We start from the raw sequence: 27,351 nt of genomic DNA, 5'->3' as shown, positions 1-27,351 counted from the left end.
CCAGAAATGGTTTACAAGTGGTTGGTCAAAGAGATCTGTATCGTAGACCTGCCCCGCCAGCACCTCAAACTCTTGCCAGGGTTCTTGGTTGCTCTCCACAACCTGATGGTAAAGCCCCTGTCGCTGAGGAAGGCACTTACGTCATGAACACAGAGGCGTTCAGTTCATGCTCAACTAGAAGCTTCACCCGCCACTGTCTTGTGTTCATGGTGTTCATGGTGTTGGTTCTGCACACCAACAAAGGAGAAAGGGAACCAATATCAAACCCAGCGACCTAAAACAGGGACCTGCCTGGCAAGTCTATTCCCTCCACACAGAAAGGCTTCCGTCGATTGTTTTTTTTTTTTTTGTTTGTTTGTTTGTTTTTTTCTCACTTTTATTTTACTCTCATGAACTTGGGAGTCCAGACTACAACTTTGGGCCATTATGGTTTGGGTAAAACAAACATTTATATTTGAGCACATCACCGCACCCCCCTCCTATTGGTTACAGAAACTTTAGTTGAGGCAAACTGTGAAATTATGTCAAAACTCCTTGAATGAGGGCTTCCCAGTGCAAGCGCAGAAGCCAGAGCTGCTACGGTTATCTGAGCACAGCTTTTCTATCTCTCTTCACATAAGACAGGCTGTGCTGGATGGACTACCTCCTGTGCTTCTTGCTCTTGGGGCTGAGTTTGCTGTTTTTGTAAGATGAGGGTTCAAGAAGCAGAGTACTCTGGGTAAAACCGATTCTGATAAGAGATAGCATAGTTAATGCTGGAACTCACTCTGCCTTGGGAGGAAATTTCTAGGAAATCTACCTCTCCCCCAAGTTAAAGAGACAACACTTACTACTAACACTTATGCGTACGATCAAGAGGTTTATCGTTGCTGCTGTTGTTGTTGTTGACAATACGCACAGTAAGCCATCTCATAAAAAGTTGAAACTATACTCCTTAGGGGCATGCCTACCGCAGGCCCTCTCGGCTTCTTATAACATTCAACAGTTACGGGAAATTTCAGAAGAAACAAGGGAACATTGTGGCCCTTGTCGAGCAGACTCGTGTAAAATGGATTTGTAGGTGAAGATACTTCTTATGAAACGATTCTGTAGGCTAGGGAAATTGAGAAATCGTTCAGTGGTTAGAGGCGCTGGACGGTCTTCCAGGCAACTCCGGTTCTGTCCCACCCCTACGTGGCAGTTCACAAGCTGCTGCCACTCTGGTTTCAAAGGGGTTTCATATACCCTCTTACGACCTTCAAGGGAGCCAGCCAGGCATGCAGGGCGCAAGCACGCATGCAGGCGAACGCAGACATAAAGATTTTTTTAAAGTACATTTAAAAATGTAAAACGCTCTGTAGGAATAACCAACTCCAGATGTATTAAAACTTTTATTTCAAAATAATTTCTCAAAGATCTAGCCCAATGGTGTGAGAAACTATACAATACACTAAACAATGTCAACAGCGGTGTGGTATATATAGTGTATATATAGTTCACATAAAAAACAGTTCTTCTGAAAATAAAAAGTCGTCAGAGATTATTTACAATATTGAAAAGGAACGTGCTAAAAGCAAAGGGTTTTTAAAATGTCCTTATAAGTACATTTATAGGAAACAAGCCAGAGAAAAATCTTTGTGATCAATTAAGACACAACATTGAAGAAGCATTATTCACCATATTGTGCAAAATTGATGCAAAAATGTCATTTTTTAACTTTGTGAGTTCTGATTTTTTAGGATATTTCAAAGCTAAAGTGTTTGTTTTATTACCATTAAGAAGTGACATTTTCATTTTGCTCCAGGATCCACAAGTTATTTACAGGGATTAACAGTGTCTGTAAAAAACTTTTTTTCAGAATAAATCTTAAATCCTCACAGTCAATTGGGCAAGGACAAAAAAACTGAATAGAGTCTGCGTCTTTCCCCTATGTCATTTATAGAGAGTCTTTCTATCCTGGGAGGTCACTTCCTACCAGTTTAAAATGCCTAAGAACAATACCTGGCGACATGACAGGGAAATAATAATGTCTGTCATCTACTGAGCGTGCACATCTTCTGGTTAAAAGACTGCACAGTACACATGTTCTCCTGACTGTCTCTGACGTCTGGTATCTCAGGCTGATGATGCCTGGTGCCACCTGATTTATGTTCTTTTCTGATCTGCCCGGGTGATATTTGTTTTGTTTGTATGCCTTGTCATTTATCTCCAAAAAAAAAAAAAAAAAAAAAAAAGGTTTAAGATCTCTTTGTCACTATTGAAATAGGTTTCACAATAAAGTGCCATCGTGTGGCTTTTCTTTCATTACACCGACGGGCATTCCGACCACTCCCTTCAACCTGGAAATTCCTGTTTTGCAGTTTTTAGGAACTTTTTTTTCTTCCGTTTTCTTTTCTCCCTTTTTCTTTCTTCTTCCTTTCTTGTTTTTGTAAAAATAACTCATAGTCTCTCACAGTGTGCGTTGGCTCTCTTCCCCGCCCCCATTTCCCTTCCCTTCCTCCATTCTTTTAAAGATTTATTTAGTTTTAGTTATGTGAATACACTGTCACCATCTTCAGACACACCAGAAGAGGGCATCAGATCTCATTACAGATGGTTGTGAGCCACCATGTGGTTGCTGGGATTTGAACTCAGGACCTCTGGAAGAGCAGCCGGTGCTCTAACCGCTGAGCCATCTCTCCAGCCCTTTCCTTCATTCTATTCCTCTCCCCTCTCATTTCTCATTTTAACTTTTCCTTTCTACTTTCTAGGGACTTCCCGCCCACTCCCATGTGGGTTAGCACACAGTTCCTCTCCAGTGACCTCTTGTTCTCCCGATCTCTTCTCTTCTTTTTAAAAGATGGCCTCGTGTTTTGTATATTTTGTCCTCTTCCTCCATGTACCGGGTGTAGGGCCTGCGGGGTCAGGTTTGAACAGGTTTCTTTGGTTTTCTCCGCAATGCTTCTCTGAACTTCCTCCTCTGCATATGTTAGCCTATCCCATCTGAAAGACTCCCCTCAGGAACCTAAAGAGGCTTTAATACCCAATTCGCTTCTTTCCTTTATTTTCTCCCCTTTAAAGCTATTCATTTTGAGAATTTCCTATAAAGATTAAATATGTTTTCACCACATCTACTCCCCTAAACCCACTCCCACTCCTCTTGTGTACACACACACACACACACACACACACACACACACCTCTCTAAATTCATGACCACTTTCTTCATAATTGTTAATGAGGGATATACAGAAAGATAGTTATATATAAACCACTTGGTCTTTATAAGAAACACTGAGCTAGCCCAGCTGAGGTTCTGCAAGGCTAAGAACAACTGGCCTGACATGACCAGTCTAGCTCAGGCTCCACGGGGCTCTGAGTGAGCTAACGGCATCACATCTGTGTCTTAGCTCCCTGAAACCAATTTGCACTGTGCCAATTAGAAGCTCTGCCATTAATTCCTTGGCATTCAAGGAGAGGAGCTGTGTAAGTGAGGGCAGTCTAAAATGTCTGCTAACAGCCCTCACTCGTCTTCACTGTCTAAGGCAGATGGCTGTTTCCTGAGAACCATCTATAGCATAGTTTCCAGCCAACTATTTCAAAAGCCCTTTCCTGGCCTCAGGCAACTGGTCTCCATACGATTCCCTATGGAAGTGAAGTCAATGTCTCTTACCTCACCAGGACTACCCTAGGCAAACACTTGGTCCCATAATGAACCCCTTAAATCACAGGAGCCTGGATCCCAGAAATATTCATCTTGAGCTAGGTGACTGGGAAGGGAAGGGCTTCGAATCTCCAACCATATAGAGCTGCGAAGGCAAAAAGACTGATTTGAGGGAAGCCACGCAGCTTGGCAGGGAAAATATAACACAGTGCTCGGATCCCCAGTGCTGGGATTAATCACTTTTATTCTGAGTTCTGCCTCTAACAGTCGCCGCACACATGATCCTCTCTAAGCTCCAGCATCTTCAGCCAGATTCTGCGCATTCGGCAGGGCAATTCCTGTTGTCATGAATGATTTCTATGGGAACAAAGCACCAAGCACAGAGAGGGTAGGGAAGTGGATGAGTTGAACAGAAAATATCAATGAACATTGAAAGGGAGAAGATAGGGATGGCAAGTGGGTAAAAGTCCTTTTGAGAAACATTAAAATGGAGTAGAAAAGAGATCTGGGTCTCAGTTAAGGTATAAGAGACACCTGTGTCCTCGCTAGCCACAGGGAAACTGGAAGAACAGCTGTGATACATGTGACCACGACTCTTGACAGTGTTTGAGGTCATTATATGTCCTAGGAGAGTGCCCTGTTGTCACACAGATGGACAAAGTTACTACCTGTGCTTCCATTATTAGTCTGTCAAATGGGGTCAGTTTCCCTTAGCTATTATTAGCCTTCTTTTTATTGGACCATAAATGAAATGCAATTGAGTTCCTGCCTATGCCGGCCCATTCATTATTCTGTACTGCGCAGGCACACACGCATACACACGCATGCAAGCATGCACGCCCATTGTAAATATTTTAGACCCAAACACTGAGGAGGCATATGTAGACACAGGCAGACCAACACACATGTATAACCTTGAACCTCAATATCCAGAAGGAACGAAAAAGACCAAAGTGGAATATATATATATATATATAAAATAGGTCAAGATCTCCTTGATAGCCATTGAAATATAATTAAACTTGAAAATTTTGCTTTTCAATAATGCATAAATTCCGGCTCCTTTCGGGTCCCCCTTGGTGGTAAGGTTCACAAATGGCACTGTACCTGGGACAAAGAAATCGTAATTCAAATATCCAATGGTTTATTCTGAAACACTCTGTCCACGTTGGATATTTGGGTGTGTAAACATCAGAGCCCTGCGCCCCCACCCTCCCAGGCTTCACATCTCAGATTTCATTAGCCAATAAAACCGGGTTTATTTATAATGAAGTTAAGCCTTTCAAACCACTGACCATGGAAACCAGATTTTGAAATAATTCAGATTTGTGTTTCTGCTCTTTCTAATTAAGGGTAATATCGGGAAGCGCAGACAGTGGGTAGCATTGTTCAAGCACCATGGATTTAAGCAAGAAAATCTGATTATCAGCTCATGTCAGAAGCCAAGCGATAATGCAGCTTAGAATTCGTTTGGGCTTTTTCTTTGGCCAAAAGATAATTACCGTTCATGAGGCCTTACGTAACTGTATCTAATATCTAAGGCCCTAAAACTTATGAATAGCAAAAGCATACAATGGGCAAAGAAGAATTATCATCCTTACTATTCCTACGCCTTGTTCCACCATGATAATTTCATTACCTAGCCAAGTCGAACCTCTGAAATCAAAGTGCCGTTTCTTAAAGGACAAGAAGTTGAACAGGTTTTCTGCCTGACTTCCTCCGGGCGCAAGTAATTTCTGACAGACAAGATGCAGATGAGGCAGAATTTTAATAGGAAGTGTATCAAAGCGGGCTCGGAGTTACCCAACGAGGTCACTGCACAAACATGTTAAGCTGGAGTAAAGGTGCTTTCTTCTGCACACTGTTCGTCCTCAGGCTTATGGCCATTGCTGAGCGTGAAGCTTCCGGTCGAGCAGATAAACAGTGAGAGCAGAAAAGCTCTGACAACAGGACGTTGTCTCAGGATGCGCCGCTGAGTGCAAGCCCTCTGTATACGTATCTCAAAGAAGAGAGGACGGAGACCCAGAGCAGAAAAATGACTTGAACTAGGCACTTGAAATAGGCACAGGAAGCCAAATCTAAGGGTGAAGATGGATGAAATCGGGCTGCAATGCAATATGTAAGGTGATAAGCAGGAAGCCTTGTTAGCAACCACCTTGGTGGGATGTGCGACATCTTTGGCTATTTCCTAGCAAGATATTTTGCTCTCCTGTCACTACGGGACAGGAGCACTAGCCCTTGAGCGCTTGCTATAATACATAGGCCATCATCATAAATGCACCACACATCTCAAGTCCTGGTCACGACCTTGCAGAATCAGGATTGTGTCTACTACACTTTACCTGTGATGAAAATGATACAGAGAGGTCAACTAGCCCCTGACACCCTAAGTTGTACAGAGTTCTTGATCTTATTGGCCCTCATAATTAGAGGCAGCTTTATCTTCCGCATTTGCTAATGGGTAACTAAAAGCATTCGGAGTTCTGGGACTCGATGTTGCATGATCTGGTCTCAGTCTGCTTGTGCGGTGGTAGCATTCGCCCAAACAGCATCCTGAAGCAAAGGGGGAGGTGCTGAGTCTCTGAAGGAGAGTCTCTGAAATGCTGGCCTAGGTGTGAGCAATCAGCAAGCCACCACACTCTCCCCCTGAGCAGAAGTCAGGTAGAAGCAATGTCCTGAGTTCCCTGCCTCCTTCCCCTGGTCCCAGAGGTAAAACCAGGGTCTGAAAGCCCTTCAGGGAGTGTCAGGTGCAGTGCTTCACGGAGATAGGCACTGCTGAGTTAACAATCAGGAACAATGACTGAAAAAATTTACAAAGTCAAAATAGAGGCAGAAATTAGGTATTTTTAAATAAAGACCAAAAACTCATTTCCTGAGCCTTAGAGATGTAGATGATTTGATTTAAAGAAAGGTAAGACAGTATCAAGGCACAATAGCAACAACAACCTTTATCAATAGGGATTCTCGGTTTAGAAAGTCGACCTCTATGGCGACCACAGCACAGGGTGAATCCTGACTCTACCAAGAGCAAACTGCCTGAGTTTCCTTTTCTTTGCCTCTGTCTTCTCACCTTAGAAGTATCAGAAATAGTGATTCTGCTTCAGTCTCTGTGAGCCCTGCTTAGTGGATTTGGTGGGAAACGTTCTCCATGCCCTCTAACTGAAGTGACAAGCATGAGGCCTGCATGGCTGCACCAGAGCATAGAACTGTCAGCTGGGTGTTTTGTGGGACTCCTAACAGTGGAGGCCAGTGTGTCTCTTGCCTGGTCTTAGGCTTCCTTTCCTCCTGTTGAGTTGCCCTGCACAGCCTGGATCTGAGGGCTTTTGCCTTGCCTTATTTTGTCTTACAGTGTCCTGTTTGGCTGTATCTTGGAGGCCTGCTCTTTCCTGAAGAGGATACAGAGGGGAAGTGGATCTGGGGGAGTGGGAAGGTGGGGGAAGTTGGGAGGAGTAGGAGGAGGAGAAACTGTGATCGAGATGTATTGTATGAGAGAAGAATCTATTTCCAATAAAACTTTTAAAAAAATGAATGATCCCTTCACAATTACATGAGAGATCTAGAGCAGGAGATTGTGTTTTAAACTGTATGTGGATGTTTCAGCTGCTTCTGACTACGTTCCCATTTATTGGGAAACTGTCTTCTTGGGAAGTGGAAATCGTGTGAGACTAGAAGGCCCCTTAGAGATTCGTGGGGATTGAGTTTATGGAGCTAATGAGGCAGCAATACCAGAGGACAAGAGAGTTGGTACTAACAGGCACAAACCTGAAAAGGGGAGCAGACAGACAGTGCTTCATATCCCAGAATCCTCAGCCTCAGCCAAGGTCCTCAATACAACAACCCTTTAATCCAGTTCCTCAGGTTGTGCTGGCCCCAACCCTAAAATTAAGTTAGTTGCTACTTCATAGCTGTAATCTTGCTACTGTTACAAATCACGATATAAATATCTGATATGCAGGATTTCTGATGTGGGACCCTGTGAAAAGGTCATTTGACCCAGAGCCACCAAAGGTGTTGTGACCCACAATTTGAGAACCACACTACCTTAGCCCTTCTGCTCAACTACTTCACAAGTTGATGGTGGTCTCTACCCCCACTGAATTGGGGTTTACATCAACACATTGGATGCATGCTACACATTCTATGAAACAGTGTATTATGTCCATTTTTTTTTTTACAGATACAGCAATTGCACCTAACAGTAGCTATTAGGAATGAGAGGAAACCATCATCTGCATTGAATGGAGAGCCCTGAGTTCTACAGTGCAGTGAGGATATGGCTCATGGAGTGAAGAGTTTGCCTTACCATCATGAGGGCCTTAAGTTCAACTCTGAGAAGCCATGTGAAATTGCTGAGCATGTTAAACCCAGAAATCAGGAAGCAGAGATAGTCAGCCATCTTAACCTAGTCGGCAAGCTCTCGCTAGTGAGAGACTAAATCTCAAACAAAACAAAAACAAAAGTAAGAAATGAAACCAATACCTGAAGCTGTTCTCTAGTGTCCACATGTACACACACACACACACACACACACACACACACACACACACACACACACACACAATTTCTGCAAATAAAATGTCAACTCTGAATAAGATGAGGTGTGTTACCATGAGGTGTGTTACCAGTATCTTTCTACTAACAAAGCCAATCTTAGAGGCCACAGGAAAATTACAGACCAATACCCCCAAGAAATAAAGGCTCAAAAATCCTCAACAAAGATCTGGGGAACTGAACTCAATAGTACATGATGATAATCATGTGTTATGACCAAGTGGAATTTATTCTTAGAATTCAAGGACGGTTCAATGTTGGGGGTGGGGGGGCGGTGATGTAATATATTAATTCATTTAAGATGATTATCTCAGTAGAACCCAAACTAATGTATCTAACGATTCAATGAACTTTCCTGGTAATGAACGCTCAAGAAAGCTAAGACTAGTGGCCTTTACATAATGAAAACTTCATGATATATCCACAACTAACATTATGCTCCGAATTAAAAGACTGATAGCTCTACATTTTGGAACAAGACAAGCTCTCGCATCTATCAGTATTAGAAGAGCCCTGCCCATCATAGTGGGGTTAAAGAAGAAAGGCAATGGAAGATAACACGCGTTGGAAAGGACGAGGTAAAGCAATCGCTCTTACCTAGTGATAAGATCTCGTATGTAGATCGGAATCAGCCTCGGAGTAGCTGAGATTGCAGACCTGTGCCAACAGGCCCGGCGACAGTCTAGAGTAATGTAGGCAACAAAAACAGCAGCAACAAAATAAATTGTCCAAAATAGATCCCACGGTTTCACCTGAGATGAGGAGAATAGGGAGGGAATGACTTCAAGCTCAGCGATGGAAGAATCGGGGTCCCGAGATTCTGGGCCTGTGAGTGGCTCCCCCACCCACCCAAAAGTTTACGTCTTCATAGTCCTGTCCGTAAGAAGCCCGCCGCAATGGTAGAGTCTACAGGCACGGCTCTACACTGCCTCTGCAGCCGCCGGAGGAGCTCTTCTCCCAGGGAAAGCCAGGATTTTTGACCACGGTAAGGAAAGCAGTCTGTGCTACAGAGGCAGCAGCAGCGTTTGAATTTGTTAGGGAGATGTTTTAAGAGATCCAAACATAGGAATTAACCGAAAGAATAGCAGTATGGATGCAGCTTTGCCACAGCATGTGAGCTCGGCTTTCTCAAGAACGACTCGCGCTCGGTTGTCTTTACAACTGCCGTACATGCTGATATGGGTGATTCTGAAGTTGAATTTCAAGGGTTGCTGAGCGAGTTTAAGGAAACCATGACTTCTGAGGGGCACTGTTTAGGATCATACTGATAGAGTAGAGGCCTGGGCTCCAATACTTAGACACCAGAGTGTCTCTACTAAAAATGAAAAGTTGATAGTCTAGTTTATAAGATTTCCAGAAAAATCTAGGTAGTACTAAGGCAATATTTGCTTACACTTAAGTATGATTCGTTTTAACTTAGCGTTCTTATTTAAAAGGAGTTGAAGAGGTGGCTCTGTAATACCAAGGTCCAGAGTTTGGATCCCAGTCCCCCGCAACAAGTCAGAGATCCCACACAACCTGTGTCCCCAACTCCAAGCGGGGAGGGGTCAAGAGGATTGCTAGGGCTTTCTGGCTTCCAACACGGAGCACCAGGCTAAAGGAAAGAACCTGCCTCAAAGAAATAGCGAGAGGAACACGTGTTGCCCCTTCTGGCCACCGTAGGTGAGCACAGAACACACATGCACACGCCATTCACATACACACATAGACATGCACACAATATATGAATGAAATAAATCATCCAAACATTTGATTAAAATTGAATACATGGGGCAATGGTTCTATCAAGGCAACCTTCAGAGCAAATGTCAATCGGGCAAGAATGCTTGCCTTGTGGCTGGCAGGAGATGATCAGGCTCCAAGGTAAGAGGATGGGTCCTCTTCCTGTGTCTTCTTAATTTTTCTTGTCCACTATCCTGCCTCAGAGCATTGATCTCCCAAACCAGATTCACCCTGTAGCTCTTTTGGGGACACATTTGCCATGTTCAATTTTCTACTCATCCCAGGTAACTTTTCTCTTGCTTTTTTTTTAAAATAGTTTTGTCATTTTGCCTTCCACTTTGGCAGGTTTTCTACAATTTTCCTTCATTGTCTACAACATTTTTTGCTTCCAACAATCACATCTTCATTCCATGAGCTCCCCCGGCTTGCTGATTGCCTCCTTTTAAAGGACACAGCTGTTCTTAGCCTCTGGCTTCTTCTCAGAATCCCCCAGTGTACTAATTAGATGTCTTCTCAGAGTGGAGTTTTTCTCCTGGTTTCTGAATGCTGTCGGTGTTCACCGTTGACATTTTCTCTGTTGGATTCTCTTAGTTCTTCTCTTTGGTATGATTGGTTTTCCTTGAATCCTGCAAGTCCTTGATACGCTGAACAAAATTGATGAGTCACTTCTGTCTTTGTGTACAAGAGAGTCTCCTTTTAAAGAGCTCAGGGCTTCCCACAATGAGGGTGAGCTTGGTAGAAGGGAAGTGTATAAACCAACTGACTTCATTTCAGAGGTGGGCTAGCCTGGGCTCTTCTGAAAGCTACAATGAAAGGCCATCACTTGAAGGTGCTGACTTGCATATCAAACCTCCTAATTCTCCCCTAAAAATGCATTTGCTTTCTTTGAAAAACATACTCTTCCAGTTTTGTCCTGCAAAAGAAGCCTTTCTGCACCCCACTCCTGCAGCCCACACAGCAGAGGGCCATCTGACTGAAGAATGCAGGGAAGCAGGGAGTTTCTGACCTGAAACTCTCTCCACTGTGTCTCTTGGAGTCTACAGACAGCAACTGTTTCCCACCTTCATTTTGCCCTAAAGTAAGTTTATCAGGAAAAGTGCTTGTCAGCCCCATGCTCCCAGGAGATCTGGATTTCAAAGCATTACTCGGGTTGTCCAGGGGAAGTCTGTCACACTGGAGGTCAGGACAAAACACTCATTTTTTTTGCCACACCTCTAAGTCAGTATCCCCAGCCAATCTGTTATTTTGCTCTCTCTTGAACTGAAATTGATGGGGGAAAATTGTTACATCTTGGCATCTTAGCTCCAAGACCATTTTCCAGGATGCTTTGGCTTTTGTTTTGTTTTCTTACCTCTCTTCTTCAACTTGAGTCCTACACCAACCCCTTCCCATGTGAGGAGGACATTTCCCACTGGGAAGCAACCTCCAGTGGAAGGACGCAGTGGCCATCTTCCAGACCCAATGTCAGTATCTGTTTTGTAACCTTTAACACTGTCTCAGGTTAGACTTTCTAGACATCAGAGAGGCCCTGATGCCTAGGCTGCCAGCCAGAAAGGGGAAGGTCGTCTCGGATGCTCTCCCAAGAGCTATCGAGATGAAGTAAGCTAGCTGCTCCAACACATGGCTAGAACCCCCCTGTGGTCCATGTACTCTTTCCCTGCCAAGACCTTACCATGCTGCGATGGTGACTTAAATTGGGCCCCCGAAGCAGGTGTCTCAAAAGTATATGTATTTAAGACCATGTAACTTACTATTTCACACAGCAACTCTACCTTACAGGAATGTTGCTATTCAATTTATAATACAAACTATATTATTTGAATATATATATATATAATTTCATGTCTTAATTATAAAAGTGGTAACTGTTCACTCTAAAATCCTAAAGCATACTCAGGGCTCAGGTTGTACCACCCTCAAGATAATTAAAAGTGGAAGCGTTCCTAGGTGTTCTCGTGGGGTTCTGAGGCATAGGTGTTAGAATTACATGTACTCTTTCCTATAGACATAGCAGAACACATATTGTTGTCTCTGCGTGACCCTAAGGAGTATGGGTGACCCTCACAAAACCAAGCTCACTTTCAAAAGCTGGCTGGGAAGCAAATCAAGGTTTTACTGAAGTCACACAAGAAGGGTCACCTCGAGGAATGTACACTGGGATTATTGACACTCTGTACCTTTCACCTTCCTTCCTAAGGTCTGTTCTTGTGCCCGCTGCCTGTCCCTATCTCTCCAAAAGATCTGTATCCCCACAACTCTATTCTAGTTCTAGTGTACACACACGCACGCACGCAGCCCACTCACGCACAATTCTTCCCACCTTGCCTGTACATTAGTAAATCCTATCCATTCCACAGCAGCCACTAAGCATCCTAGAATCCTTTCCTCTATCCATCACTTGATTAACCTAATAAAGAGGCAAGTGTGGCTAAATGCATCCAAGCAAGAACGCGTCTCACTCTTCAGAGGCCACTGGAAAGCTCAACACGATGAATACACACCTGCACATCGCCGGGTCACACTGTGATACACAATACTACACTACATTGTGATCCTCTCCAGCTTGCCTCCCCCTACAGATGTGCCCGTGTGGTTGCAGCATCCTGACTCATTAAAGCCATACAGGATTACACAGCAGTCAAAGTGCTCCTTGCTGACAAGTGCGGAAGTTGTTTCTGACTTTTTTTTACATTCGAAAAGAATGCTTCACCAAATCAACCTCGATGCAGGTATCTCTTTATGTGTAAAAACTATAGATGTTTTCCTGATAAACACTGAATTGTATTTCATGGGTTCAATTTCATATAATTACTAATGTGTATGAAAATAGCTATATACATATTTATTTTAATTGAATTTTAAAATATAATTAATACATAAATATACAGATATTTTATATACACGTATTTTTTAACTGGGTGGATCAATGAATAAAGGACCGTATCACTGAGGGTATGGCTGTAAACTACAACCAAGGTTCATCCTCTGAAGAGGATGTCCCTGCTTAACTGCTTTGGAATTGAACTTTCCTCTCCTATAACTCAAGGAAAGTAGTCTTGAGAAGCTGTTTATCTGGAATAAAATGAAGTCCTGTCAATGATGAGACCTTTCCCCAGAGCACTGTGAGAGATCACCACTGAGCCAACTAAAATCAACTAAACCACTAAAACCAACATCCGTGAAAGTCATTTAAATAAACATCTGAGTGCAGCGAACATTTCACAGATGGGGGGGGGGGCACCAGAAGTGTTTGAAAGCCGCGGTGTGAGAGAGCAGGACCTGGACAGCAGGCTTCAGGAGGTGCTCTGCTCATGGCACTCTATTAAGGCACTGTGGCTGTTCTAACCTTCCAGTGATAACACCAACAATTAATTGTATGAGCACGTCATTTCTGTTCTTAAAAATAAAAATATCCTAAGCTGAGCTGAGTGGGCTGGGCTGGGCTGGGCTGGGCTGGGCTGGCCTGGCTGGCCTGGGCTGGCCTGGGCTGGCCTGGGCTGGTCTGGGCTGGCCTGGGCTGGCCTGGGCTGGGCTGGCCTGGGCTGGCCTGGGCTGGGCTGGCCTGGGCTGGGCTGGCCTGGGCTGGGCTGGGCTGGCCTGGGCTGGGCTGGCCTGGCCTGGGCTGGCCTGGCCTGGGCTGGGCTGGGCTGGGCTGGGCTGGGGAGATGGCTCAGCAGTTAAAAACTCTTACATTGCTTCCTGAGGACCTTAGTTCAGTTCCTAGCATCCACTTCAGGCAGTTCATGAAGGCCAGTAAATCCTGCTCCAAGGGATTCACTGCCCTCTTCTGGCCCCTACAGTCACCTACATCCATGACAGACAGGCAGGCAAACACACACACACACACACACACACACACACACACACACACACACACACACACACACCAAATCATAAAAACAAAACCCCGAGGTAACAGCTATGTGTACGTGCTAAAACCCCGGGAGACTTAGATGCTGTCACAAGCAAATGTATTTGTTAAACAGTGAGTGACAATGATGAGTGACAAAGGAAGTGAATGTATTCCCTCCCGAACCTAGAAAATACAAAAGAGCAGCTAATAGCAGGGCTTTGATAATGACTTAGATCAATGTTAAATCCTAGCATGCATGCATTCATTCATTCATTCATTCATTCCTCGCTCAGTGAGATTTAAGTGGTCTGTATGCCAGGCACTAAGAAAACTGCCAGTGCATAAGTCTTCAACGTTTTCCCTTTAAAGATATTTAATCTTACATGGTATTACCTGTCACTGTCTAGAGTATAAGACTGATAATTTATATAAAGGTATGTGCATGTAAAAACACACAGCATATTTAGCAGACATGGGCTCTTTCCTCTCCTTCCCGACTTCTACTCGGGTATTCCAGGAAAAACTGGCGATGAATCAGCATGCATGGGCTAAAGGAAGCATTAACCAATCAGAGATGGAAGACGGGCAGCTCCATCCAATTAGGTTGAACGACGCAGAACCTACTTGGTGAGGCCTAGGAACTAGACCTGTGCAACCTGTGGGCTCGGAAGTTCATGTAAAGCCCCGCATTTGCCAGGTGCCATGGTGGGAAGATCCTAATAAAACTTAGGGGACGCCACAAGTTCAACTGTGGAGTCGGCTCCTCAGAGTGAACTGAGAAATCCCAGCCTCTATTTCCTCTTCCAGGGACCGAGAGGTTAGGCTGCATCTTCTCCAAAAATGCCCATCAACGCGGCAGGCCATCACTCGGCAGTCCACTTGCTCGGAACTAAACAAGGCACATCATCCGACCTCAGAGATAGCGTAAGATCTCCAGAGGGCTCGGCTTTCCCACACGGCTGAGAGATTTCCCTTTCCATCCCAAAATGTAGAGTGTACGGAGACTAGTAAGTTAAGAAACACTTAGTGCTGTATAAAATAGCCCATTTGAAAAAAATTACCCAGTCACTTCATGTTTTTAGCAAACACTCTTACCATTGTGTGGCATTTTATTGTCCTCCGAGGTGAATAGAGCCTTTAAAGAGTGTATACGCCTGCACTGAATGCCGTGTCAAATCTATTGGCGCTCCGTGTTTAAACACCTGCATCTCATCATCGGCCCTTCATAATATTGTTAAACAATAATTATACATATGATGAGTGGTAGATCCAAATATGTTCTTCCTTGAGATGTGCTCATTCTTGTTTTATAGGTAACCCATTCATGGCGTATAAAAGCTACTCAGGTAGATCAGCACCCACCATCCATCCATCTAATGTGCAATAAAGCGTTTAAATTCTTATAATAAATTGTCCCGTGTCATCTCCTCTATTAGAGAGTTCTTGCCCGGTTTCATAAGAATGATCAATGTTTGTTTACTCGCGTTCTAAATTCCGCTTGCCTAGCAAGATTAAAAATCTTTTTTTAAAAATCTTGTTACTGTGAAATTTGTCTGACTGTAATTTATCTCTGTTTCTCCTTTGAAAGCAGACGTGAAAACTTGGAGGCAGGCATGGTGGTGTGCATTTTTAATCCTAGCCCTCAGGACGCAGGAGAACAACCACAAGTCCTAAGCAAACCTGAGCTTCACAGAAAGACCTTTCCCTGATCAATATATCAATCAGCTTGAGGGAAGCTTGCCTTACAGGCCATCTGTACGCTACTAAAAACCAGTGTTTGGTGATCAATGTAGAGAGACTCTCAGAAGCACTGACTCAGCTACTTCCCAAACAAACAACAAAAGGCAGCCATGTGCCAGTCACTGGGGTCAAAAGGGACGAGCCCCACAAAACGGAATCCAAATAAAGAAGATATTAATGAAATAAGGGGGTGACAGCCTCTAACACCCTTGGGAGCACATGACTGGAGTCACATCTGACTCTCTGGGACCCCACCCTGACCCTTGTGAAACCGATGTTTTCATGACATAGATTTGCATGTGTTGAAGCATAGAGAGTAAGACAATCTCTTCCTAAATCAACAGGAAGAAACAGTCTAAGGTCCAGGCTTGACAGATAGCCAAAGGCCGATTCTATCCCATAGCAAGTTTGCTACTGAGTTCTTTCTTGTATTCTAGGTTACTGAGCAGTGGTATACTGAGGTTACTGGCACCTATGTTCAGGTGGCCCTAGCTCTCATGGGTAGAAACTGAATAACTAGTTAAGAATGTTGATTATGGAAACAGACTCAGAGACTAGATAGCCTGAATTCAAATCTTGTCCTTAACCAGAAAGCTTTAAAATGTTTGGTCAGCATCATGTCCATGTGGGGAAAGGAAGGTGCCAGATTTAGTTAAGTATTCCAAAACATCAGCCAACAGTAGTCTTCCTGGGTCACCTGTAATGTGAGCCTCTGATCTCCAGTCATGAAGTCATTGCAGAACATTCTGTGATGCTGGGGCTACCTGGACCGAAAGCGTAGCCCCTGCAGCACAGGCTGGGTTGCTAAAAAGACCCATGAAGCAGACTGAAACAGCACTCCATCTGTTGTTTCTGCTGCGGCCTGTGGGAGGTGAACAATTTCTGAAAGACTCACTTGGGCCATAGAGTGTTGACACCAGGTCCTCCACCATAGGAAGACATCCTAAAGATGAGGCCAGCATCCTAGCCAGCAGAACCTCAATTATTTAGAAAAATTCCTCATGGGTTACATCTTCTACCTCCAAGAAGTCGTGCCAAATGGCCCTACTGAACCACAGTCCCACCCTTCAGTAGGAGCCCAAATGTGTTCCCACATCTCAAGAGGATGCAGGAAGTGAGATCCCAGCTGAACTAACTTGAGAAGGATGTGGGGCCGCATGCATTGCTTTTGGATAACTCAGAAAGGCTTTGAGTATATAAAGGTGTCGCATTAGTCATCATTCTGGAACTAAAGGTAACCTGGTCTATCCTCAGCAAAAGAGAAGCAACATTAACTTCCTTTTACTCTCTTCTGCTTTGCATGAAGGAGCATCTGGACCCATCCCCGTGCCATCAATAAGCTGTATGCAGACTGGGGTGTCTGGCAGACGCCCTCACACGTGTGCTTGCACACACACTCACTCCCTGAAGGTAAACAAGAATCGAGAATCGACCCAGTCTTCAGAGTCTAGGTTATCCATCCCCAGGGCCAGAGCGAGCTCCTGGTCCTGAGGAGAGGAGTTAGCAGTTCTACTGGGTGGTTGCTCAGGCTGTGCTCATCCAGAACATGGAAGGAGAAAGACCCACAACCCAGACCACCATAGCCAGATTCATTAAAGCAAGAGATTAATTAAAGCAATCCTTTTTATCCGTATACACAGGCTGCCTCCCCCTAAGGAGGGAGTCAAGAGCTCAGCATTGGATGTGAGGGAGACAAGGCTTTTATAGGGGTAAGGGGGTTCCGAATTGAAGGGTTTGGTGGGGAAACAGGCATGGTTACGGGAGCAGAACAAACAACTTAGTCGTGATGACCTCTTGAATCAAAGACGTAGTTGCAAAGTGGACATAACAAGGTAGTCCTAGTCATAACAAGGGAGTCATAGGTGGTCAGGTAACATTTTGAAACACAGGTAGGGTTGCAAGATGGCTATAAACAACTTTTTGAAACAAAGGCATGATTGCCATTCCTGGAACAGGCGGTACAGAACCATTGGTAGTTAAGGTTACAGGTGGGGCATAGCCCAATCCTTGAGAAACAGACGTTTAATCCTCAACAGGAACGAACCTAGTTTGTCTTTACTCTAAGATGGCTTTCAAGCCAAAAATGGAGGCAGGCTGGTTCTTCATCTGGAAACTTGCCAGAGGGATTACTTCATCTACTCTAAATCTCTCCTGCTGGACCAGGACAGACAAGTGGGGAAGGAAGCTGAGCCCAGGGAGGACCAGGCTCTTCCCATGGCTGAGGTGGGCAGCAGAGGGCAAGGTTTGGGTTGGGGACAAGCCAGGCAGAGTAAAATGCTTCAGGTCGCCTCTCCTAAACCAGGAAGTGTGGAATAAGACTGGACTTTATGCTAAGTATCATACTGTTGTCAGCTCTAACACGACTCTGCTCTCCATTTCTCGATGTAGGGTCTTCCCTCCCAGTGAAGATGCCAAACGAGAGTAGAAGAAATGGGTCTCTGTCTTCCGGAAGTCAGGATCAGGAGAACCGGCAACATCTCACTCTTCCTCCACAGACGCTTTCCTGACCTCATTTTTGAGAAACCAGTATAAGGTCATTGAGTATTTCCTTTCTTTCTGGAAGCTTCGTAATTTTAGCTGTGACATTTAAATCTTCTATTTTGAGTGTGATAAAGGTAAGTATACAATTTCATCTCATTGTAGGTGGATGTCCAGTTTGCCTAGAACGTATTTAAAACACTCTCTTTTCCACTCAGTGAGTCACCTCAATACCCTTCTTGAAAAAATCCATTGGCTGCATGTGTTTCCATCGGGGTCCTCTAAGCTGTCCCCTTGTTCTGGGTCTACTTTTATGCCGGTGCCACTCTATTTTGATCATAGTGGCATCAGATTCATTCTGAAATCAGTAAAACTTCATGAAATGTTTTCAAGTCTCTAAATTTTCTATTTTGCCTTCCAGGTTGTTTTGACTTTCAGAGATATCTTGAAATTCATGTGAATTTTAAGGTTTGGGAGGGAAAAAAATCTCCTTTGGGATTTTGATAGATATTGAATTTGTAGGCCACTTTAGATATTGTCATGTAAGCCCTGGTTTAATCTTTTGATCCATGAACATATGAAGCGTCCCACTTGTTTAGGCTGTCCCAGAAGTGTAGGTACTTTCCAATGTTCAAATATTTCATTGCTCTAGCTAAATTTATTCATATTTTACAACTTTCACATGACGGGATTAAATGGAATTGTTTTATTTCTGTTCAAACTGTTCATCGATGGATGATACAGAAACAATTAACTCTTTAGGCGCTGGTTTTAAGCCCTACAAGTCTGTTGTATGTTTGTGTGTTAGCTTTAACACAGAATCTTAAATAAGATCTGTGCAGTGACTATGGCCAATGCCCAGACACTGGAGCTAGCAGACAGACTTGAAAACCAGTAACACATGCTAAAACTTAGGGGGTTCCTTGTATGTTTCTGTCAGCCATGCTATGGCAGAATCTGAAAACCCGAGTACCTAGCCACCAGCAGCAGGAGAGGGAGCTGTGATACCCCATGGCAGAGGTAGTGCTGGGAACGGGCAGTATGAGACCATGGTTATCAGAACATTCCTCCTAGAATCCCAACCCTGGCTCTGATGTCCTGGCTCTCGCGCAATAATACTGTGAACTGCTTAATATGTTTCATTCAGTCTTTCCTGTGTATGGGCTATATTTGCTTGTGTGTGTGTGTGTGTGTGTGTGTGTGTGTGTATTGAGTGTCTCCCTCAATTGCCCCCTGCCTCATGTTCAGAGAAATGACCTCACACTGACCCTCTAGATCACTAATTCTGCTTGACTCGAGCCCTCCTACCTCTTCTGTCCTTCCCAGCACTGGGACCACAGGTGTACACCGCTGCCCCCAGAGTTTTGTGTGTCCACTAGAGACCTAAATTCAGACTCTCATTCTTGTGTAGCAAGCACTTTGCCAACTCAGTCATTTCCACAGCCCTTTGTTTAAAATGGGAACCCCGTTTAATAAACTGTCAACTGGTAAGAGGCCATATTCTTTCATCATGCTTTTCCTCCATAGTACTTAGTAGATTTTAATTAGCTTGTTTATTTTCCAGTTTCCATACTGGATCGAAGGGCTCTGTGAAATGAGAATCCTCTATTTTGTTCACTGCCGTACACCTAAAGGAATGTCTGGTGTATATTTCTCTCACGAAAACTCACTCGTAAGAATTTTAAAACACCTTACAAATCCATTTAAGCTTCACACTGTGTGTGTGTGTGTGTGTGTGTGTGTGTGTGTGTGTGTGTGTGTGTGTGTGTGTGTGTTGGAAACCCAAAGCAATATTGATCTCAGAGTTCTAATAACTATGGTCTCGACCTGCCTGCTCCTGCTCCTGCCTCTGCCATGGGATATCATAGCATCCAGTCCTGCTGCTCCCAGTCAGGTACTCGGGTTTACAGATCCTGCCATGGTGCGGTTAGCAGAAAAGCAGCACTTCTCAGCTCTACGTGTGGCCATCCTAGGCAGAGAAGAACAGGGGAGTCACTAGGGGGCCTCCCTAGGCCCCCGCATCGTTTCTGTAGGACATATTTTCTAGCTTTTGCCTGTACTTTACCAAGGTGAGTATACATTTCTCCCTTTCTCTTTATTTTTACATCGGATATGGGAAAAACCCAGCATTTTTTAAACGTCTTCAGAACCACTCTTTAACTCCGAAATATAAAGCTGTCCTCAGGCCACCTCTGCCGCAGTAGGAGTTAATCCCTTTGTGAAGTCACAGGAGACACACAGTATGAGCTTAGCACCAGGTCACACTGAGAGGAAGACTTGCTCAAACTGCTTCCTTATAAAGGGAGCTGAAGCCCCTCCCTCGCAGTCCACACGTGACTTTCTTACACCTGCTGGGAAAATGACTCTTCTTTCTAGGTCATGATCTGCTCTCTACTTACCCGATTCCCCGCTGTCCTCAGGACAACCACAGCATGGCTCACTTTCCAATGTCCGTTTACACACCAGCTGTGGGAAAACACATGCTCGCACAGCACTGAACGGTTGCTAGTCACCTCTACTGAACCTTCTTCCCCTTGCTAACCCACAGCTTGTCTATAGGTCTTTAATGTCGTGCGATTTAAAAATATCTATTTCATTTTGGTCATAGATTGGGCAATTATTTGACACGTGGGATCATTTGGAAACACGCTTTCCAGAAAGCAATATGTTTTCCCATAAACACTAATATTGTCCATAAACACTAATGTTGTCCTGGGGCTATGCTGTTGAGAAAGTCTCCAGGGAAAGGACAAGCAAGGGCTGGAAAGCGGTACTGTGGACAGCTCCCTAGGAGGTACTGAGAGAGTCCCCCTCCCTATAGCCAGGCCCCAGGAGGGACCAACAACCAAGGCTGATTCCAAATTCTAACACAGCAAGTGCCATCCAGCATGGGAGCCAAGACAAGGGAGGGAGTGAGAACAAGAACGTATAGCCAAGGCAGATGTATACACAGTGCAGATGTGGGAGCTTCCAAGTCAAAGCCAGTTTACTCCAGGAGCTTGGCTATGGGGTGATGGGAAGGCAGTGACTGAGGTCCTTTAGAGCATTTCCATCCTGTGGAAAGTGCCCAGCTCTCCCACATGCTACTGGGTAAACACCAAGTGAGTATGTACTGTGTGCCTGAGCTGGGGATACATCGAAAGTAAGGTGCGTTTGGCCCTAGCCTCACCGGAGTTTCTAGTCTGTCACATAGAGATAATGAACAAACGCTCATTGAGTTAATCAGTTGAGGAAAACGGCTAAGTCAACAGTTGTCTTCATCCTCCTCTTGAGAGGGTAAAAGGATGATGGTGTCAGATAGGCTGTTAGGAGATTTGCTGGAATATTTGGAATTTGGTTAAACATAATAATAAAAATACAACTTTGCAGTCACCATTAACGATGATAAAACATGTGTGGGCCTGAATGTGTATCTGTGCACCGTTTATGTGCAGTGCCTGTGGAGGCCAGAAGAGGGCGATGGATCTTTTTAAAGCTGGAGTTAAAGAGAGTGTGAGCTAAAATGTGGGTGCTGGAAACTGAACCCCTATCCTTGGCAGGAGCAGTGAGTTCTCTCTACCTGCTGAGCCATCCCCCTGGTTCCACATAGTGCCACATTGTTAAGATTACAGAGCATGTTATCAAACCTATTTATTTTCAATTAGCGTATAAAACATATCCTTCCAGTATTTCATACATTTGGTTTAAACTGTTTGAATACATGCACTTATGCACACTCCTTTCAGTCAAAAATTCTATCAATTTAGTGGTAGAATGCTATGCCAGCAATGTGTCTCCCTGGCTTTGGCCCACAGCACCACAAAAAAAAATATATTATGAAAACATTATAGTTAGATGTGAAAAATGTCTTCTACTGATTTCATTCACGTATTTATGTCACTTAAATTCAGTGAGCTATGTCATTTAGGATATATTTATAATTTATAAATATAATTTATATGTGAATAAAGTTCCTATGCAAATAGGAAGTTATAATATGGCTTGTAATGTCGTACTGAGGGCAGTGATACAAACATAAGCAGGTTGAATTTGAGCACCCCATCTTTTTTCCCACCGCAAAGTGTTTGAAATTAGAATTTAAACCCACTGTTCTAATCCTTCAGTACACTGTGACCGATGAGTCCTTCCCACAGGAGTTCCTCGGGGGACATCACCCCTGGCTGTCCCACAGGCCAGCTCTACTGGTCCTCAACAAGGGGGGCTGACACCTGAGAGAAACGTCAGTCCAACATTCCTGGTGCATTCATCTCAGGCAGACAGGACAGTGGGGCTGAAGAAGGAAGTGCGCTTGGAAGAGTGAATGGAAAACAGACTAGGAAGGGAAACATAATCATGGAGACCAAGAGAAGAGAGGGATGGCTTTGGAGCCAGGATAATGTCTTAGAATTTAATAGTTAGTGAAACTGAACCCTGTTGGTGACTGTGAGCAGAACAGGATGCATTGTGGTTTTGGAAACATCACTAAGTCCTTCAATCCAGCCCTGACCCAGAATGTATTTTTACCATGTTTCCTTTTCCTACCTCTCAGACATCTTTAAACTAGAAAGAAGTGTATAAACGCATCCCCTCCATGGACACGGTTATCACATGAAACCACACACACTTGATTCTCTGACTTCATTCATTCAGGTGCACCCTTGAGCATGTGCGGATAGCTTCCACTTGTTGCTTCAAACCGGCTGCGACATTCCATTGTTGACATACTCCACGATGAATTTAAGCCACTCTCCCGCTGATGGACACGTGTGTCCCTTTAGTGTTCCATTACAAAACTCATGCCTCAGGAAGTCGGCGTCTGTGTTTCTTTGCCAACTCTGATTCCATGTGTTGGTGAGGACGATTGAGTCACAGCCGTTTGCGCCTGCGCCATGTTACATCGTTAGAGAAGTGATTCTGCACCGTGCAAAAGTCCCGTTTCTCTACATCACTCTGAGAGCCAGAGGTGGTGACTGACTCCTTTCCAGACACATCGGGGCTGATGCACTGACTCACAGAGACTGACCGCATGCACAGGACCTGCACAGGTGCACATGCAGACTAAATCCCAGCACTGAGAAGGGCAAGTGGACACAAAGCCCCACCTCTAACCAAGAAGCTACTTGCTGGGAGAGAAATGTTTCCTCCAATGAGATGTCACTGGGTAAGATGTCAACCATACTCCAGAGCGGGCTTCTGCCCAGGAGTAACTGGCCAACATTAAATGGACTCCATGGGGTTTTGTGTCTGTGTGTGTGTGCAGTTGTGTGTGTCTGTGTGTGTGCGTGTGTGTCTGTGTGTGTGCATGTGTGTCTGTGTGTGTGCATGTGTGTCTGTGTGTGTGCATGTGTGTGTTGTGTGTCTGTGTGTGTGCATGTGTGTCTGTGTGTCTGCATGTGTCTGCGTGTATGTGTGTGCGTGTCTGTGTGTGTGCATGTGTGTCTGTGTGTGTGCATGTGTGTCTGTGTGTGTGCATGTGTGTCTGTGTGTGTGCATGTGTGTGTGTTGTGTGTCTCTGTGTGTGCATGTGTGTCTGTGTGTGTGCATGTGTGTCTGTGTGTGTGCATGTGTGTGTTGTGTGTCTCTGTGTGTGCATGTGTGTCTGTGTGTGTGCATGTGTCTGTGTGTATGTGTGTGCGTGTCTGTGTGTGTGCATGTGTGTCTGTGTGTGTGCATGTGTGTCTGTGTGTGTGCATGTGTGTGTTGTGTGTCTCTGTGTGTGCATGTGTGTCTGTGTGTGCACGTGTCTGTCTGTGTGCGCGCGCGTGTGTGTCTGTGGGTGTGTATGTGTGCATGTGTGTGTGTCTGTGTGTCTGTGTGTATGTGTGTGTATGTGTGTATGTGTGTGTTGTTGTGTGTGTGCGTGTGTCTGTGTGTCTGTGTGTACGCCTGTGTGTCTGTGTGTGTATTTGTGTGTGTGTGTCTCTGTGTGTGTGTGTATGTGTGTATGTGTGTGTCTCTGTGTGTGTGTGTGTAGTAGTAGTAGTAGTAGTAGTAGTAGTTGCTGTTGTTCTGGCTGGTCATGGTGGTGTGTACATGTGAGTGTTCTTTCATTTTCATGGATTTTTTTGTGGGGGGTTGGTTTGGTTTTTTGAAAGATAGGAGAGCGAGAGAGAATACAAAGTTGGATCTGCATGGAGGTAGGGAGAAAGGGGAGGAGTTGGGGAAGAAAATAAAATATATGTATATATCAAAATATTTGTAGGAAAATTTTAGAAAGAGAACAATTTCTTATATTTCCAGTTTTCTAAATAAGTTTCCCTCCTATGAATTAATGTTAACCTAGTAAATGTCCAGAGGAATGGGAAGGGTTTTTGTCCATTTGTTTTATTAATATGCATTTTGAAATTTTATTTTTATATTAAACTATTCTTTCATCATTAGAATTAACCTAATTAGTTATAATGTATTTACATTTTATACATGGCTGAATTTGAACTTGCTAGCACTCGATTTAATATATCTTGTAAATCAGAATGTTCTGTAATTTGTTTCCTCTTTAAGTAAGGATGAGCTACATATTTTTCTCTTTCTCTTCATAACAATTTCTGGCATTTTAATCAAATTCAGCCACAGTTACAAAACCCTCTTGGCAGGCTCTTTGAGAGCAATAGGAATTTTTGAATTTTAATTGAAAAAAAATCTTTTTTTTGCTTCTCATGTTCTAATGGAAAACGCACACTGATATCTGTTCTGACTCCTGACACAGATTTCCAAAAAGGCAAAGTTTCCTTTTTGTTTGCTGCTGCTTTGATAACAGCCATTTGACGATTTTCTTGGTTATTAACCAATGCAATATAAAAAAGCATGATACTGAAGTGTTTGCGTTCAGATGCAGGAATCAGACAGAGGAGAGCCAACAGGCAATACATGACAGTGCGCTATATTTGAGATATATGTGTGTGTGTGTGTGTGTGTGTGTGTGTGTGTGTGTGTGTGTGTGTGTGTGAGAGAGAGAGAGTATTCCTAAAGTCTATGATATGTGCTATACAGTATTTGACATACAATATAGAATACCCAAGATAAGATATGTAATAGGAAATAAAGCATTCAGTAGTTAGAATATAGTTTGTGATAAACTATGACAAGTGTCTTTTTTGTTTTTTAAGGAGAGGGACATCTTGAAATCTTTACTCTGTGGTTCCTCCAATGCACAAAGCCACACACAGATGGAAAAAGAAAGAACAGAAAGAAGGAGTGGACACAGTTCAAAGCGAATGCAGGAAGCACCAAGACCCTGGCCTCAGACAGGATCCACCACCCCTCTACACACATACACACTGAAAGCCAGAGGAGAGGAAGGCTACCCAGGAGTTGGCTGTTGACAGGCTTGAGAGGCATGCGGCTGCAATGTGTACCACGCCTTGCCAAGTGGAGGGACTTGTGACCCACCTTTAGGGAAGTCTTGCCTTCCTAGGGTCTTCGCACACTAATGGAATGGCCTCGATAAGGAGGTTCTGTTTATGTCCCCCCCACCCCGCGCCCCCGCCCTTTCCCTTCCCCACAAGCCCTGTGAGTCATAGACTCCATTAGCTGAATGGATTCTTACGAGGCCAACGGCTTAAGTCCCAGTGGAAAAACAAACACAGAAACATGACACTGCCGATGCCTTATTTAGACTCAGTCCTCCGCTCCACTGTGGAGAGAATCAGCAGAAAATCAGGTCATGGGTTTGTTTGTATGTTTTAAGTAGGCCATGTTTTCATCTTCTCTACACTGGCCTTTTTTCCTTAATCTTAGAACGTGAGTTGACACCTCTGGTTGCTTACTAGAGTTCTATTTCCAGTCACTGTAACCTACTTGGGGGAAAACCCAGTCACAAGCTGTGATGGAGTTTTTGTTGGTGTTTGATGTTGTCTTTCTTCTTTCCAAATTTTTCTTTGTCCCACTGGTTGGTTATCTGGTTGTTGTCAGGTGGAGCTGTTTGTTTACCTGCTTGTGACAGGGTCTCACCATACAGCCCTAACTAGCCTGAAATGACTATTTTGGAAAGGGAAGACCAGAACATAAACTATCTTAGAATCACTTCCTCTAAACCCCTTCACCTACCTGGGACCTAGTAGCTTCATCAGTATTCCTGAAGTCTAAGGTCTTCGTTACGAGTCACTGTGATCCCCTTCATGGCAAACAGGAAGGACGCAGATATATACAAAGCTCTTAGAAATGTATATTTTGGAATAAAAAGCTCCTTCTTTTTCTCAGTAGTGCTCTTGTAACCAAAGCTTGGATAGAGCTAAATCTGGGATGCTACCATTGTCTCCATGACAACAGGGCTGGCCTGCCAGTCACGGTGACCATCTCTGAATACACACACAGTCACATAGAGAGCCACAAATTCACATCATAAGGACAGATATTCAAGGCCTTCCATGAGTGGGTTATTAGCAACCAAGGAATAAAGGCAGCCTGCTCCAAGGCCACACAGAGTGTTGAAATTGCTCAATGATCAATGTTTTATATTTTAAGACAAAAATTTTCATGCTAGACCCTCTCTATGTTGTGACACATACAGGGAGTGAAAAAGCACCTAGCACACAATTTCTGTCCTTGCTAACCAAATGAGTCTTTCCTTTGTGCACACACCCATGTGCTCAAAGAATGAAGAGATCGCACGATTCTCAGACACAGATTCAAGGGTCTATAGGAAAGACCGTTAACATCCTTCTTACCTGAGAACTTAAAACGCAAATGTTTTACAGTTACAATTTCCAAAATAAGTATGAAAGACCAAATGTTGGGTCGAGTTTGGAACACAAGGAGAGGACAGTACAAATGTGGTCCAAGGAAGAGAATTCTGCTTACTCACGCTTATCTGAGGTGAGCCTCTTTCCCACAGGGTCACACTGCTCACAATGGGAATATAGTAAAAGGACTTCTGGAAAAGAGACAAGACATTTATTTAGCGTCACTTGACACATTTCATCACTGAGATGAGCTGTAAGCAGCTCAGAAGTTAATCCACCCTGACCTTGGCTGTTTACACTGAGCACCTGAAAATGCCCAGAGCACTGGCCTAGTTACTATGAGAACGATGGCAAACTCTAAATGTAGTCGCCACTGTTGAAAGAGTCCAGATGAAGCCACATGTAGGAAGTTTAAAAAAAAAACCCTCTTGAACGAATTTAAAATTTCATCAATGGTGTGTTATACAGTACTTAACGACTCTTGAGTTTAACAGGACGAAATACGACTAAACCAGTGTGCCTTTTGCCATATGCGTTTGATGTGTCTCAAACAGTATTGAGCCACCCCCAACTGATCTATCCAAAGCCATCCTGCACACCCAAGAACATTAGTAAGAAATGAATACTTCTTGGTGGAAGCCATTAATTTGGAACTGTGTGTCGTGCCAAATTAACATGGCAGAAACCCGCTCGAAACAAATGAGCTATACATATAACACGATTGC

At 44.0% G+C, this 27,351-nt stretch overlaps 1 protein-coding gene and 1 long non-coding RNA gene across 15 annotated transcripts in view; both read right to left on the bottom strand.

Moving 5' to 3' along the window:
- C7h12orf42 (similar to human chromosome 12 open reading frame 42) overlaps positions 1–27,351 on the bottom strand; it is a 189,526-nt gene that overhangs the window by 66,596 nt on the left and 95,579 nt on the right. For 9 of the 14 annotated variants that reach the window (XR_005487476.2, XM_017595193.3, XM_017595192.3 and 6 more), the window contains one exon: positions 26,749–26,817. The exons of the other annotated variants lie outside the window; for them this stretch is intronic. Coding sequence is in view for 8 of the 9 variants with exons in the window: in XM_017595193.3 (XP_017450682.1) it covers positions 26,749–26,817 (69 nt within the window). In the remaining variant the exon portion in view is untranslated. The remainder of the gene's footprint in view (positions 1–26,748; positions 26,818–27,351) is intronic. 14 annotated transcript variants of the gene reach the window in all.
- On the bottom strand, positions 190–25,404 carry LOC134479853 (uncharacterized). The gene is made up of 2 exons (XR_010053656.1): positions 25,335–25,404; positions 190–22,827 (listed from the first exon to the last, which is right to left on the bottom strand). It is a non-coding gene; the product is annotated as an uncharacterized LOC134479853 (long non-coding RNA).

The sequence above is a fragment of the Rattus norvegicus genome, chromosome 7, assembly GCF_036323735.1.
Source record: "Rattus norvegicus strain BN/NHsdMcwi chromosome 7, GRCr8, whole genome shotgun sequence".
NCBI classification, from domain to species: domain Eukaryota; kingdom Metazoa; phylum Chordata; class Mammalia; order Rodentia; family Muridae; genus Rattus; species Rattus norvegicus.
This window is presented reverse-complemented; position numbering and strand designations above follow the sequence as displayed.